Here is a 17,125-nt window from a genome sequence, read left to right as displayed (position 1 = left end):
ATTGTCTCCTAATTCTTATAGCGAATAAACTAAAAAAATAACGGAAATAATCAAAATAATATGCTATTGATGTCACAGCTAGGTTCGATTTTGATCTTCAAATATGTCATACTTATTTATCAATTTTACACCTCTATGTATTTTTGCATTAGGAATAAAAAGACAAAGACAAAACATTGGTATAGGCCTATGAATGGTAGGCAGTCTAAATCACATTTTTCAACGAAAATGTGCGTCTGCAATTATAAACTACACCTTCATGAAACTGATCATACATCTGCAAGATCAACACGATCTGAATATGTTTAGTGTCATCATATCATAACGAAAAATATTGGAACAAATGATCGATCAAAAATAGAATTAGGTCTAATTCAATATGCAAAATTATCTTAATCGAATAAAGCATAAATATTTTTGTATAAATGAAGCGTAAGAGCTAGCATCCATGCCTCTGGTAACGAAATACTACACCCCTTTCTCCCTCTAAAATCTCAAATCAATTTGCTAAACGTAATAAATTGACAATTTTGTCCTTGGTCTTAGGCTACTGCAGAGAATTTGCGCCAGTGAGGGGGTCATACTTATGTCGTAGGCTGCGTCTCTCTCGCTCTCACACACGCACACACGCCCGCTTCAGAACCATGAGAGGTTTTTGCCTGCTGAGCAAGTCATTGCATTGGCAGTATACGAGGACACGTGCCTAGTCCGACTGTGACACACAGATTCCATCGCTCGTGGTTTGCATGCACTTGTCACAGCTGCGCCACAGTTGACTGCAACATCCGAACCAAAACGGACAACTTAATGGAAAGGTCACAAACAGGGACATTCGATCACATTCAGCAGTTTAGAAGAACCAACTTGAGGAGGAATTGTTTTGCATAATTTCTTCTGAAGCCAAGAAAGTGTCAGGAGGGGTTTGAGAGTGACATGGATAATCAAGACCAACAGACGGGATTTTAAGGAGAGCCTATGTGGATGTAACGGTTGGACAGCCGTTAAGAGAAACGTCAAAACGTATTGGCAACAGGCATGGTTATCTTTCTCTCACAGCAGCAGAAACAGCCAAAATAACTAATAACCATATTTGATCCAATTGATATCTGAAGATCCACATTTATTTCACAACAATGGCTCACTTAATTCGACACAAGATCGGCAACAAGCTGACCAATGCGGCCAACACAGTGTCCAATAAGTCTCAGGCCAAGGTAAGCGGAGTGTTTGCCAGGCTTGGCTTCCAGGCCGCTACGGATGAAGAGGGTCTGGGGTTCGTGGACTGCGATGACTTGGATTTTGACTATAGGCAGGGGATGCAGATGGACATCATGCAGGGTGACGAAGAAGGGGGAGATATGGACGGAGGAGACGAGTTGATGGTGGGGGACAGCCACTACCAGAGAGACGGAACCGGTCCACCATCCTCTTCCTCCCTCAAGAACACTGGGGCGTGTAACGAGTTGGCATTAGAGGACAAACCCAAAATTACCACTTGGGATGCGGGGTGGAACGTCACCAATGCCATTCAGGTAGAAATAATTTAAAGAAACACACAAACATATTGGCACTATGTCAATGTAAGGCTATTGTCAAGATAGGCTTGCAATATACGCCCATTCAGGGACACCGATTTGCATCCTACAAACATACTGAAACGGACCTTAAAATGACTTTAGAAATGTTTTAATTGACATGTAAAAATGGACTTTGAATAGGCATTGTATGGTTTCATATTTCCCAATCCTTCATTTAGAACAAGTGTGACCTAAATATTTTATTTAAAAACAACTGCATATATGTGCCTTCATTCAATCAGAAGATAATGTCAATTTAATTTTAAGCATGTGTATAATAATAATTTGAGATTTTAGAGAAAAATGGGGGTTTATGCAAGATAGCCTATTTCTTATCAGCAAAAAACAGACCCCCGGTTGCCTCTCCGTCTGGAATGAATCACGGCTAAAATGGTTTGGATTAGCCTCAGGCACCATTAGGCCTACATCTTTATTCTTGATAACATTTCACAGTGGTCCTTTGTAGTTGGTAGAGCATGGAGCTTGTAACCCAGGGTAGTATGTTCGATTCCCGGGACCACCCATACTTAAAATGTATGCATGAATGTCTGTAAATCGATTTGGATATCAGCATCTCCTAAATGGTATATGTTATTATTACAGTGGATTGTACAAAATAAATCCAGTTATTGATGAGGAAATATCTTAGAAATATTAGATTCTGTGCCTGGACGCTAGTCACCTGACAGATGAACAGAGAACTGAATATGCCTTTTTTTCTCTCAACTCCAGTCGTTAATTGTGGGGTTTCACACATGTATGATTATGAAAATGTGAATGTCGTTTGCTATTATTATACAACTTTAAATATGATACATTTATTGCATGTGTGGTGTGGGGAGGCATGCCACTTCGATAAGACCATTTCCATTACGACTCAACTGTGCTTGTGTATCCACAGGGGATGTTCGTCCTTGGGTTACCATACGCCATTCTTCACGGAGGATACCTCGGACTCTTTCTTATCATATTTGCCGCCGTTGTATGTTGTTACACCGGAAAGATTCTTATTGCGTGTCTGTATGAAGAGAATGAGGATGGAATTCTGGTGCGCGTGAGGGACTCCTACGTGGACATCGCCAACGCGTGCTGCCAGCCACGGTTCCCGTCTCTGGGCGGACATATAGTTAACGTTGCTCAGATCATTGAGTTGGTCATGACCTGTATCCTGTACGTGGTGGTCAGCGGCAACCTGATGGTCAACAGCTTCCCCAATCTTCCGGTCTCGCAGAAGGCCTGGTCTGTAGTCGCCACGGCTGCCCTCCTGCCTTGCGCGTTCCTCAAGAGCCTCAAGGCGGTGTCCAAGTTCAGCTTGCTCTGCACCATCGCGCACTTTGTCATCAACATCCTGGTGATAGCCTACTGCCTCTCCAGAGCCCGCGACTGGGCCTGGGATAAAGTCAAGTTCTATATCGATGTCAAGAAGTTTCCCATCTCCATCGGCATCATCGTCTTCAGCTACACGTCCCAGATCTTCCTGCCCTCGCTGGAGGGGAACATGCAGAGGCCAAAGGAGTTTCACTGCATGATGGACTGGACTCACATCGGAGCCTGCGTTCTGAAGGGCCTGTTCGCTCTGGTGGCCTACTTGACTTGGGCAGATGCCACCAAAGAGGTTATCACGGACAACCTGCCGTCCACCATCAGAGCGGTGGTAAACCTGTTCCTGGTGGCCAAGGCCTTGCTTTCGTATCCGCTGCCGTTCTTCGCTGCTGTAGAGGTCCTGGAGAAGTCTTTTTTCCAGGATGGAGGGCGCGCTATTTTCCCTGACTGTTACGGACCGGGAGGACGGATTAAGTCCTGGGGACTGGGCCTCCGGTGCCTCCTGGTGGTGTTCACGTTGATCATGGCCATCTTTGTCCCGCACTTCGCACTCCTCATGGGCCTAACCGGGAGTCTTACCGGCGCCGGGTTGTGCTTCCTTCTCCCGGCTCTCTTTCATCTAAAACTGATGTGGAGGAAACTCTTATGGCACCACGTGTTCTTCGACGTCGCCATATTCGTTATAGGAGGCATATGCAGCATTTCTGGGTTTATTCACTCAGTAGAGGGGCTCATTGAGGCATTCAAATATGGAGTCGAGGAATAATAATGTATACATTCTACCTCTGTAGCCCATAGGTCATCATCTCATCAATCATTGGCGCTGAATGACAGACTGATTGACAGAGCAAAAGGGAGACTGTGTAACTGTACTTTGTTTTTTGCCTTCGTGATAATGTGCAATAATAGACTTTACAATCATAGTGTACAGTATTTAGTAATGAAATGTTATGTTAATTAGGAAGTGGGCAATGCAGTGTCCTTTGAAAAATGATCATCTCTGAAGCGTTGAATATGATGCATGATGCATCAGTCAAAGTCAGGCATGTGAAAATGAGCTGTGTATAAAGGCCTAATTTAGTGTGTGGATGTCTTGATATCTGCATTGATAATTGGCTTCCTTTATGAAGATTTTTTTTTAAATACGTAAGTGAGTGTTTTATTATCGAGCTACTATAGAATTAGATAATCTCATGCAGGTTCTGTCGACATACCAGAGAAATCACGCTTCGGGCAACCACGTTGGTTGCTGCTATAGGGTAGGGTAAACATAGGAACTCATATATAGTGGATTAATCAGAACATTTCGATCCGTTTTCAACCGTACTCCTTGTCGACACATTTGGTTTTTGGTGTTTCAAGTGTCATTATGGATGATGTGAATTATTGCCGTGCAAGCAAGTGGCTCCTATGTGTTCATATGAAACCATCTGTCTTCTGTATAGTCTCCCTACCTGTTGAACGTATTAATTGTGCTTTTATGGAATTAATCATGACGTGTAAGAAACGAGTATGTTGAATTAATAGATTAAAAAAATCGAATATTTTATGCATTATGTTCATATCATTGTCCAAGGAATAAATGTCTAACTGGAATTTGTGAACGCTCATGTATGTGCGAAAAAAATAATCTATGGGTGAATAAAATGTAGGTTTTTATGGATGAATATATAGTCAGTGGTTGTTTGGGGGTCTTTCAGGAAAAATGGTAGCAGAAATCTGGATGAGGAATGCGGATGTGGTGTGCAAGTATTATGCAAATTATCATAGATTTACTCACCTCACCTGCACATCCGAATTATCTGCCTATAAATTTAGACTCCACATACATTCTAATTCCCAATTAACTTAATAATTATATAGCCAGCCCAAGAGACATATGAGCACTGTCAAAATAAAGGTACAAATAATATATACATATATACAGTACCAGTCAAAAGTTTGGACACACACTCATTCCAGGGTTTGTCTTTATATTCACTATTATTCTACAACGTAGAAAATAGTATAATATCTTAACTATGAAATTAAACATATGGAATCATGTCGTAACCAAAAATGTGTTAAATAAAATATATTTCATATATATTTGAGATTCCTGAAAGTAGCCACCCTTTGCCTTGATGACATCTTTGCACACTCTTGGCATTCTCTCAACCAGCGTCATGAGGTAGTCAGCTGGAATGCATTTCAATTAACAGGTATGCCTTGATAAAGGTTCATTTGTAGAATTTCGCTCCTTCTTAATGTGTTTGAGCCAATCAGTTGTATTGTGACAAGATAGTCTTTTACAAATAGGGCTAAGTCCATATTATGTCAAGAACAGCTCGAATAAGCAAATAGAAATGACAGTCCATCATCACTTTAAGACATGAAGGTCAGTCAATCCGAAAAATTTCAAGACCTTTGAAAGTTTCTTCAAGTGGGGCGGCGCACAATTGGCCCAGCGTCGTCCAGCTTAGGGCGGTGCACAATTGGCCCAAGGTCGTCCGGGATAGGGTTTGGCCGGGGTAGGCTGTTTATTATAAATAAGAATTTGTTCTTAACTGACTTGCCTAGTTAAATTAAAAAATATATATAAAAGTGCAGTCGAAAAAAATGTCTCTCATGAGAACTGCCACAGGAAAGGAAGACCCAGAGTTACCTCTGCTGCATAGGATAAGTTCATTAGAGTTAACTGCACCTCAGATTGCAGCCCAAATAAATGCTTCACAGAGTTCAAGTAACAGACACATCTCAACATCAACTGTTAAGAGGAGAATGTGTGAATCAGGCCTTCATGATCAAATTGCTGCAAAGAAACCACTACTAAAGGACACCAATAAAAAGAAGAGACTTGTTTGGGTCAAGAAACAAGAGCAATGGACATTAGACTGGTGGAAATCTGTCCATTGGTCTGATGAGTCCAAATTTGCGATTTTTGGTTCCAACTGCCGTGTCTTTGTGAGATGCAGAGTAGATGAACGGATGATCTCCGCATGTTTGGTTCCCAACGTGAAACATGGAGGAGGAGGTGTGATGGTCTGGGGGTGCTTTGCTGGTGACACTGTCTGTGATTTATTTAGAATTCAAAGCACACTTAACCAACATGGCTACCACAACAATCTGTAGCGATACACCATCCCATCTGGTTTGCGCTTAGTGGGAGTATAATTTGTTTTTCAACAGGACAAGGACCTAAAACACACCTCCAGGCAGCAACATCGGCACTGAGCTAAAGGGTAGAGCTGCCACTTTCAAGGAATGGGACTCTAACCTGGAAGTTTATAAGAAATCCCGCTATGCCCTCCAATGATCATTGAAACAGGCAAAGCGTCAATACAGGACTAAGATCAAATCGTACTACACCGGCTCCAACGCTCATCGGATGTGGCAGGGCTTGCAAACTATGACAGACTACAAAGGGAAACACTGCCGAGAGCTGCCCAGTGACACAAGCCTACCAAACGAGCTAAATTACTTCTATGTTTGCTTCGAGGCAAGTAACACTGAAACATGCATGAGAGCATCAGCTGTTCCGGACGAATGTGTGGTCGCACTTTTCGCAGCCGATATGAGTAAGACCTTTTAAACAGGTCAACATTCACAAGGCCGCAGGACCAGACAGATTACTAGGACGTGTAGTCCGAACATGCGCTGACCAAATGGCAAGTGTCTTCACTGACATTTTCAACCTCTCCCTGTCTGAGTCTGTAATACCAACATGTTTCAAGCAGACCACCATAGTCCCTGTGCCCAAGAACCCTAAGGTAACCTGCCTAACTGACTACCGACCCGTAGCACTCACGTATGTAGCCATGAAGTGCTTTGAAAAGGCTGGTCTTGGCTCACATCAACACCATTATCCCAGAAACCCTAGACCCAATCCCATTTGCATACCGCCCCAACAGATCCATAGATGATGCAATCTCTATTGCACGCCACACTGCCCTTTCACACCTGGACAAAAGGAACATCTATGTGAGAATGCTATTCATTGACTACAGCTCAGCATTCAACACCATAGTGCCATCAAAGCTCATCACTAAGCTAAGAACCCTGGGACTAAACTCCTCCCTCTGCAACTGGATCCTGGACTTCCTGACGGGCCTCCCCCAGGTGGTAAGGGTAGGTAACAACACAACCGCCACGCTGATCCTCATCACGGGGGCCCCTCAGGGGTGCGTACTCAGTCCCATCTTGTACTCCCTGTTCACTCATGACTGCACGGCCAGGCACGAATCCAACACCATCATTAAGTTTGCCGATGACACAACAGTGGTAGGCCTGATCATTGACAACGCTGAGACAGCCTATAGGGAGGAGTTCAGACACCTGACCGTGTTGTGCAAGGACAGCAACCTCTCCCTCAATGTGATCAAGACAAAGGAGATGATTGTGGACTACAGGAAAAGGAGGACCGAGCACGCCCCCATTCAATTGGGCTGTAGTGGAGCAGGATGAGAGCTTCAAGTTCCTTGCCTTCCACATCACCAACAAATTAACATGGTCCAAGCACACCAAGACAGTCGTGAAGAGGACACAACAAAACCTATTCCCCCTCAGGAGACTGAAAATATTTGGCATGGGTCCTCAGATCCCCAAAAGGTTCTACAGCTGCACCATCGAAAGCATCCTGACGGGTTGCATCACTGCCTGCTATGGCAACTGCTCGGCCTCCGACCGCAAGGCACTACAGAGGGTAGTGCGTACTGCCCAGTACATCACTGGGCCAAGCTTCCTTCCATCCAGGACCTCTATACCAGGCGGTATAGAAAAATTGTCAAAGACTCCAACCCTAGTAATAGACTGTTCTCTCTGCTACTGCATGGCAAGCGGTACCAGAGCGCCAAGGCTAGGTTCAAGAGGCTTCTTAACTTCTTGGATATAGGGGGTGCTATTTTAATTTTTGGATGAAAAACGTTCCCGTTATAAACAAAATATTTTGTCACGAAAAGATGCTCGACTATGCATATAATTGACAGCTTTGGAAAGAAAAAACTCTGACGTTTCCTAAACTGCAAAGATATTGTCTGTGAATGCCACAGAACTGATGTTACAGAAAAAAACCAGATAAAAATACAATCAGGAAGTGCCGCCTTTTTGAAACCGCCTCATAGCAATGACTCCTTATATGGCTGTGGAGGAGCTAGGAGTCAGCTTACCTTTTCCACGTTTTCCCCAAGGTGTCTGCAGCATTGTGACATATTTGTAGGCATATCATTGGAAGATTGACCATAAGAGACTACATTTACCAGGTGGTCGCTTGGTGTGCTCCGTCGCAATTATTGCGTAATCTCCAGCTGCAGTATTTTTCCGTTTGCCTCTGAGAAACCGACTGCCAGGAATGATTTTTCATCGAATAGAAATGTGAAAAACACCTTGAATATTGATTCTAAACAACGTTTGCCATTTTTCCGTCGATATTATGGAGCTAATTTGTAAAAAAGGTCGGTGTTGTAAGTGACTGCATTTTCATTTTTTTTCTTAGCCAAACGTGATGAACAAAATGGAGCTATTTCTCTTACACAAATAATCTTTTGGGAAAAAATGAACATTTGCTATCTAACAGAGTCTCGTCATTGAAAACATCCAAAGTTCTTCAAAGGTAAATTATTTTATTTGAATGCTTTTCTTGTTTTTGTGAAAATGTTGCCTGCTGAATGCTAGGCTTAATGCTATGCTAGGCTATCAATACTCTTACACAAATGCTTGTGTAGATTTGGTTAAAGCATATTTTGAAAATCTGAGATGACAGTGTTGTTAACAAAAGGCTAAGCTTGTGTTTCAATATATTTATTTCATTTCATTTGCGATTTTCATGAATAGGAAACGTTGCGTTATGGTAATGAGCTTGAGGCTATGATTACGCTCCCGGATACGTGATTGCTCAACGCAAGAGGTTAACAGGTTCTACCCCAAAGCCATAAGACTCCTGAATGTCTAATCAAATGGCTACCCAGACTATTTGCATTGCCCTGTATATAGCCTCTATTGGTATTTTACTGCTGCTCTTTAATTATTTGTTGCTTTTGTTCTTATATTTTTGGGGTATTTTTCTTAACTGCATTGTTGGTTAAGGGCTTGTAAGTAAGCATTTCAATGTAAGGTCTACCTACACCTGTTGTATTTGGCGCATGTTACAAATAACATTTTGATTTGATTTGTAAGGGCTATTTGACCAAGGAGAGGGACGGAGTACTGCATCAGATGACCTGACCTCCACCCTCACCTGTTCTCAACCCAAATGAGATGGTTTGGGATGAGTTGGACTGCAGAGTGAAGGAAAAGCAGACAACAAGTGCTCAGTATATGTGGGAACTTCTGCAAGTCTGTTGGAAAAGCATTCTTCATGAAGCTGGTTGAGAGAATGCCAAGAGTGTGCAAAGCTGTCATCAAGGCAAAGGATTTTTATTTGTTTAACACTATTTTGGTTACTACATGATTCCATATGTGTTATTTCATAGAATGTAGAAAATAGTAAAAATTTAGAAAAATCCTGGAATGAGTAGGTGTGTCCAAACTTTTGACTGGTACTGTGTGTGTGTATGTATGTGTGTGTATATATATATATATATATATATATATATATATATATATCACTGCTCAAAAAAATAAAGGGAACACTTAAACAACACAATGTAAGTCCAAGTCAATCACACTTCTGTGAAATCAAACTGTCCACTTAGGAAGCAACACTGATTGACAATACATTTCACATGCTGATGTGCAAATGGAATATACAACAGGTGGAAATTATAGGCAATTAGCAAGACCCCCCCAATAAAGGAGTGGTTCTGCAGGTGGGGACCACAGACCACTTCGCAGTTCCTATGCTTCCTGGCTGATGTTTTGGTCACTTTTGAATGCTGGCGGTGCTTTCACTCTAGTGGTAGCATGAGACGGAGTCTACAACCCTCACAAGTGGCTCAGGTAGTGCAGCTCATCCAGGATGGCACATCAATGCGAGCTGTGGCAAGAAGGTTTGCTGTGTCTGTCAGCGTAGTGTCCAGAGCATGGAGGTGCTACCAGGAGACAGGCCAGTAGAAGTGGAAGTGGAAGTGGAGGAGGCCGTAGGAGGGCAACAACCCAGCAGCAGGACCGCTACTTCCGCCTTTGTGCAAGGAGGAGCAGGAGGAGCACTGACAGAGCCCTGCAAAATGACCTCCAGCAGGCCACAAATGTGCATGTGTCTGCTCAAACAGTCAGAAACAGACTCCATGAGGGTGGTATGAGGGCCCGACGTCCACAGGTGCTTACAGCCCAACACCGTGCAGGACGTTTTTCATTTGCCAGAGAACACCAAGATTGGCAAATTCGCCACTGGCGCCCTGTGCTCTTCACAGTTGAAAGCAGGTTCACACTGAACACATGTGACAGACGTGACAGTCTGGAGACGCCGTGGAGAACTTTCTGCTGCCTGCAACATCCTCCAGCATGACAGGTTTGGCGGTGGGTCAGTCATGGTGTGGGGTGGCATTTCTTTGGGGGGCTGCAGAGGTAGCCTGACTGCCATTAGGTACCGAGATGAGATCCTCAGACCCCTTGTGAGACCATATGCTGGTGCGGTTGGCCCTGGGTTCCTCCTAATGCAAGACAATGCCAGACCTCATGTGGCTGGAGTGTGCCAGCAGTTCCTGCAAGAGAAAGGCATTGATGCTATGGACTGGCCCGCCCGTTCCCCAGACCTGAATCCAATTGAGCACATCTGGGACATCATGTCTCGCTCCATCCACCAACGCCACGTTGCACCACAGACTGTTCAGGAGTTGGCGGATGCTTTAGTCCAGGTCTGGGAGGAGATCCCTCAGGAGACCATCCACCACCTCATCAGGAGCATGCCCAGGCATTGTAGGGAGGTCATACAGGCACGTGGAGGCCACACACACTACTGAGCCTCATTTTGACTTGTTTTAAGGACATTACATCAAAGTTGGAATAGCCTGTAGTGTGGTTTTTAATTTTTAATCTTAATCTTTAATTTTGAGTGTGACTCCAAATCCAGACCTCCATGGGTTGATAAATTTGATTTCCATTGATCATTTTTGTGTGATTTTGTTGTCAGCACATTCAACTATGTAAAGAAAAAAGTATTTAATAAGAATAATTCATTCATTCAGATCTAGGATGTGTTATTTTAGTGTTCCCTTTATTTTTTTGAGCAGTGTGTATATATATATATATATGTGTGTATGTGTATATACAGTGGGGCAAAAAAGTACTTAGTCAGCCACCAATTGTGCAAGTTCTCCCAGTTAAAAAGATGAGAGAGGCCTGTAATTTTCATCGTAGGTACACTTCAACTATGACAGACAAAATGAGAAAAAAATCCAGAAAATCACATTGTAGGATTTGTAATGAATTTATTTGCAAATTATGGTGGAAAATAAGTATTTGGTCAATAACAAAAGTTTATCTCAATACTTTGTTATATACCCTTTGTTGGCAATGACAGAGGTCAAACGTTTTCTGTAAGTCTTCACAAGGTTTTCACACACTGTTGCTGGTATTTTGGCCCATTCCTCCATGCAGATCTCCTCTAGAGCAGTGATGTTTTGGGGCTGTTGCTGGGCAGCACAGACTTTCACCTCCCTCCAAAGATTTTATATGGGGTTGAGATCTGGAGACTGGCTAGGCCACTCCAGGACCTTGAAATGCTTCTTACAAAGCCACTCCTTCGTTGCCCGGGCAGTGTGTTTGGGATCATTGTCATGCTGAAAGACCCAGCCACGTTTCATATTCAATGCCCTTGCTGATTGAAGGAGGTTTTCACTCAAAATCTCACGATACATGGCCCCATTCATTCTTTCCTTTACACGGATCATTCGTCCTGGTCCCTTTGCAGAAAAACAGCCCCAAAGCATGATGTTTCCACCCCCATGCTTCACAGTAGGTATGGTGTTCTTTGGATGCAACTCAGCATTCTTTGTCCTCGAAACACAACGAGTTGAGTTTTTACCAAAAAGTTATATTTTGGTTTCATCTGACCATATGACATTCTCCCAATCTTCTTCTGGATCATCCAAATGCTCTCTAGCAAACTTCAGACGGGCCTGGACATGTACTGGCTTAAGCAGAGGGACACGTCTGGCACTGCAGGATTTGAGTCCCTGGCGGCGTAGTGTGTTACTGATGGTAGGCTTTGTTACTTTGGTCCCAGCTCTCTGCAGGTCATTCACTAGGTCCCCCCGTGTGGTTCTGGGATTTTTGCTCACCGTTCTTGTGATCATTTTGACCCCAGAGGGTGAGATCTTGCGTGGAGCCCCAGATCGAGGAAGATTATCAGTGGTCTTGTATGTCTTCCATTTCCTAATAATTGCTCCCACAGTTGATTTATTCAAACCAAGCTGCTTACCTATTGCAGATTCAGTCTTCCCAGCCTGGTGCAGGTCTACAATTTTGTTTCTGGTGTCCTTTGACAGCTCTTTGGTCTTGGCCATAGTGGAGTTTGGAGTGTGACTGTTTGAGGTTGTGGACATGTGTCTTTTATACTGATAACAAGTTCAAACAGAAGCCATTAATACAGGTAACGAGTGGAGGACAGAGGGTCCTCTTAAAAAAGTTACAGGTCTGTGAGAGCCAGAAATCTTGCTTGTTTGTAGATGACCAAATACGTATTTTCCACCATAATTTGCAAATAAATTCATTAAAAATCCTACAATGTGATTTTCTGGATTTTCTTTTCTCATTTTGTCTGTCATAGTTGAAGTGTACCTATGATGAAAATGACAGGCCTCTCTCATCTTTTTAAGTGGGAGAACTGGCACAATTGGTGGCTGACTAAACACTTTTTTGCCCCACTGTATATGTATGTGTGTATATATATATATATGTATGTGTGTGTGTGTGTGTGTGTGTGTGTGTGTGTGTGTGTGTGTGTGTGTGTGTGTGTGTGTGTGTGTGTGTATATATATATATATATATATATATATGTGTGTGTGTGTGTGTGATATATATATATATACAGTGCCCTGCGAAAGTATTCGGCCCCCTTGAACTTTGCGACCTTTTGCCACATTTCAGGCTTCAAACATAAAGATATAAAACTGTATTTTTTTGTGAAGAATCAACAACAAGTGGGACACAATCATGAAGTGGAACGACATTTATTGGATATTTCAAACTTTTTTAACAAATCAAAAACTGAAAAATTGGGCGTGCAAAATTATTCAGCCCCCTTAAGTTAATACTTTGTAGCGCCACCTTTTGCTGCGATTACAGCTGTAAGTCGCTTGGGGTATGTCTCTATCAGTTTTGCACATCGAGAGACTGACATTTTTTCCCATTCCTCCTTGCAAAACAGCTCGAGCTCAGCAGTAGTCATCCCAAGGAGTCATCCCAAGGAGTTTTTTATTTCACCTTTATTTAACCAGGTAGGCAAGTTGAGAACAAGTTCTCATTTACAATTGCGACATGGCCAAGATAAAGCAAAGCAGTTCGACACGTACAACAACACAGAATCACACATGGAGTAAAACAAACATACAGTCAATAATACAGTAGAAAAATGAGTCTATATACAATGTGAGCAAATGAGGTGAGATAAGGGAGGTAAAGGCAAAAAAGGCCATGGTTACGTAAAGTAAATACAATATAGCAAGTAAAACACTGGAATGGTAGATTTGCAGTGGAAGAATGTACAAAGTAGAGATAGAAATAATGGGGGGCAAAGGAGCAAAATAAATAAATAAATACAGTAGGGGGAGAGGTAGTTGTTTGGGCTAAATTATAGATGGGCTATGTACAGGTGCAGTAATCTGTGAGCTGCTCTGACAGTTGGTGCTTAAAGCTAGTGAGGGGAATAAGTGTTTCCAGTTTCAGAGATTTTTGCAGTTTGTTCCAGTCATTGGCAGCAGAGAACTGGAAGGCGAGGCGGCCAAAGTAAGAATTGGTTTTGGGGGTGACCAGAGAGAGATATATATATATATATATATACCTGCTGGAGCGTGTGCTACAGGTGGGTGCTGCTATGGTGACCAGCGATGTGAGATAAGGGGGGACTTTACCTAGCAGGGTCTTGTAGATGACCTGGAGCCAGTGGGTTTGGCGACGAGTATGAAGCGAGGGCCAGCCAACAAGAGTGTACAGGTCGCAGTGGTGGGTAGTATATGGGGCTTTGGTGACAAAACGGATGGCACTGTGATAGACTGCATCCAATTTATTGAGTAGGGTATTGGAGGCTATTTTGTAAATGACATCGCCGAAGTCGAGGATCGGTAGGATGGTCAGTTTTACAAGGGTATGTTTGGCAGCATGAGTGAAGGATGCTTTGTTGCGAAATAGGAAGCCAATTCTAGATTTAATTTGGATTGGAGATGTTTGATGTGAGTCTTGAAGGAGAGGTTACAGTCTAACCAGACACCTAGGTATTTGTAGTTGTCCACATATTCTAAGACAGAACCGTCCAGAATAGTGATGTTGGCCGGGCGGGCAGGTGCAGGCAGCGATCAGTTGAAGAGCATGGATTTAGTTTTACTTGTATTTAAGAGCAACTGGAGGCCATGTAAGGAGTGTTGTATGGCATTGGAGCTTGTCTGGAGGGTTGTTAACACAGAGTCCAAAGAAGGGCCAGAAGTATACAGAATGATGTCGTCTGCGTAGTGGTGGATCAGAGACTCACCAGCAGCAAGAGCGACATCATTGATGTATACAGAAAAGAGAGTCAGTCCAAGAATTGAACCCTGTGGCACCCCCATAGAGACTGCCAGAGGCCCGGACAACAGGCCCTCCAATTTGACACACTGAACTCTATCAGGGAAAGAGTTGAACCAGGTGAGGCAATCATTTGAGAATCCAAGGCTATCAAGTCTGCCGATGAGGATGTGGTGATTGACAGTCGAAAGCGATTGGCCAGGTCAATGAATACGGCTGCACAGTATGGTTTCAGCTCTGAAACCAGATTGCATAGCGGAGAAGGTATGGTGGGATTCGAAATGGTCGGTAATCTGTTTGTTGACTTGGCTTTCAAAGACGTTAGAAAGGAAGGGTAGGATAGATATAGGTCTGTAGCAGTTTGGGTCAAGAGTGTCCCCCCCTTTGAAGAGGGGGATGACCGCAGCTGACAAAAAAGAGAGGTTGAACAGGCTAGTAATAGGGGTTGCATTCATTTCGGCAGATCATTTTAGAAAGAAAGGGTCCAGATTGTCTAGCCCGGCTGATTTGTAGGGGTCCAGATTTTGCAGCTCTTTCAGAACATCAGCTGACTGGATTTGGGAGAAGGAGAAATGGGGAAGGCTTGGGCGAGTTGCTGTGGGGGGTGCAGTGCTGTTGACCGGGGTAGGGGTAGCCAGGTGGAAAGCATGGCCAGCCGTAGAAAAATGCTTATTGAAATTCTCAATTATAGTGGATTTATCAGTAGTGACAGTGTTTCCTATCCTCAGTGCAGTGGGCAGCTAGGAGGAGGTGGTCATATTCTCCAAGGACTTTTCAGTGTCCCAGAACTTTATTGAGTTTGTGTGGTAGGAAGCAAATTTCTGCTTGAAAAAGCTAGCCTTGGCTTTTCTAAATGCCTGTGTGTATTGGTTTCTAGCTTCCCTGAAAAGTTGCATATCACGGGGGCTGTTTGATGCTAATGCAGAATGCCATAGGATGTTTTTGTGTTGGTTAAGGGTAGTCAGGTCTGGAGAGAACCAGGGGCTATACCTGTTCCTGGTTCTAAATTTCTTGAATGGGGCATGCTTATTTAAGATGGTGAGGAAGCCATTTAAAAGAAATAACCAGGCATCCACTACTGATGGGATGAGATCAATGTCCTTCCAGGATACCCTGGCCAGGTCGATTAGAAAGGCCTGCTCGCTGAAGTGTTTCAGAGAGCGTTTGACAGTGATGAGTGGAGGTCGTTTGACCGCTGACCCATTACGGATGCAGGCAATGAGGCAGTGATCGCTGAGATCTTGGTTGAAAACAGCAGAGGTGTATTTAGAGGGCAAGTTGGTTAGGATGATATCTATGAGGGTGCCCGTGTTTACGGCTTTGGGGCGGTACCTGGTAGGTTCATTGATAATTTGTGTGAGATTGAGGGCATCAAGCTTAGATTGTAGGATGGCTGGGGTGCTAAGCAGGTCCCAGTTTAGGTTGCCTAGCAGCACGAGCTCTGAAGGTAGATGGGTGGCAATCAGTTCACATATGGTGTCCAGAGCACAGCTGGGGGCAGAGGGTGGTCTATAGCAGGTGGCAACAGTGAGAGACTTGTTTTTAGAGGTGGATTTTTAAAAGTAGAAGTTCAAATTGTTTGGGTAAAGACCTGGATAGTAGGACAGAACTCTGCAGGCTATCTCTACAGTAGATTGCAACACCGCCCCCTTTGGCCGTTCTATCTTGTCCGAAAATGTTGTAGTTCGGAATGGAGATTTCAGAATTTTTGGTGGTCTTCCTAAGCCAGGATTCAGAAACGGCTAGAACATCCAGGTTGGCAGAGTGTGCTAAAGCAGTGAATAAAACAAGCTTAGGGAGGAGGCTTCTAATGTTAACATGCATGAAGCCAAGGCTATTACGGTTACAGAAGTCATCAAAAGAGAGCCCCTCGGGAATAGGAGTGGAGCTAGGCACTGCAGGGCCTGGATTCACCTCTATATCACCAGAGGAACAGAGGAGGAGTAGGATAAGGGTACGGCTAAAAGCTATGAGAATTGGTCGTTTAGAACGTCCACAGAACAGAGAGTAAAAGGAGGTTTCTGGGGGCGATAAAATAGCTTCAAGGTATAATGTACAAAAAAAACCATAAAACAACATTTAGTTCATTAGTAAAGACATCACTCATATTTCATGTCTTGTTGGTTGGGAGCCGGTCCATGGGCCTCTTGACCAAATGTTGGTTAAAGCCAACTGGACACTTCGGGGACTGTTGAGAAAAAAATAGTTAAAAAATACAATTCTTTGTAAGCCTAAAAAATAAGCCTAATAAATGTCACAATTTAGACGCTGGGTTGACGCACTATTATTTTGTTCAGTTGTTATTTGGATAAATATCTGCTACTGTATCTCGACTGGAGTGTGCTAGCTTACTCCAAGCTGGAGGAAGACAACGAGTAAAGAGGGAGGCCTTATTTCATGGAACATTTATTTGCTATGAGCCTTCTCCTGATTCTACTAAGCACTGCTATTAAAACGTGGAGATTATAAAGCAGACCAAAAGAAAAGTTTAACAGTCATCAGACATGGAGAGTATGTTTCCTGTTTTTCACACTCTACTTAGCAACAGTATATCTCAGCACCACTCACCAAAGGGGATAGGTGTTCGGCAGTTT

General features: G+C 43.3%; 1 protein-coding gene across 1 annotated transcript; it reads left to right on the top strand.

Annotated features, from left to right (window-relative positions):
• The first annotated feature begins 549 nt into the window (after nucleotides 1–549).
• LOC109868908 (vesicular inhibitory amino acid transporter) lies at nucleotides 550–4,453 on the top strand. Its single transcript, XM_020458666.2, has 2 exons — nucleotides 550–1,532; nucleotides 2,479–4,453. Exons 1-2 carry the CDS (start codon nucleotides 1,134–1,136, stop codon nucleotides 3,664–3,666), a joined length of 1,587 nt encoding a protein of 528 aa, XP_020314255.1. The 5' UTR covers nucleotides 550–1,133; the 3' UTR covers nucleotides 3,667–4,453.
• Nucleotides 4,454–17,125: the final 12,672 nt, after the last annotated feature.

This window comes from Oncorhynchus kisutch, linkage group LG24 (genome assembly GCF_002021735.2).
Source record: "Oncorhynchus kisutch isolate 150728-3 linkage group LG24, Okis_V2, whole genome shotgun sequence".
Classification (NCBI taxonomy): Eukaryota; Metazoa; Chordata; class Actinopteri; order Salmoniformes; family Salmonidae; genus Oncorhynchus; species Oncorhynchus kisutch.
The sequence above is the reverse complement of the archived record's forward strand: the minus strand, read 5'-3'. Positions and strand labels throughout refer to the sequence as shown.

What these genes read in the sequence shown, in the direction of transcription:
- LOC109868908 (XM_020458666.2), top strand. Translation starts at nt 1,134, where the DNA reads ATGGCTCACTTAATTCGACACAAGATCGGCAACAAGCTGACCAATGCG. An exon ending in ACGTCACCAATGCCATTCAG is followed by an intron (nt 1,533 to 2,478) that starts GTAGAAATAATT and finishes GTGTATCCACAG; the next exon opens with GGGATGTTCGTCCTTGGGTT.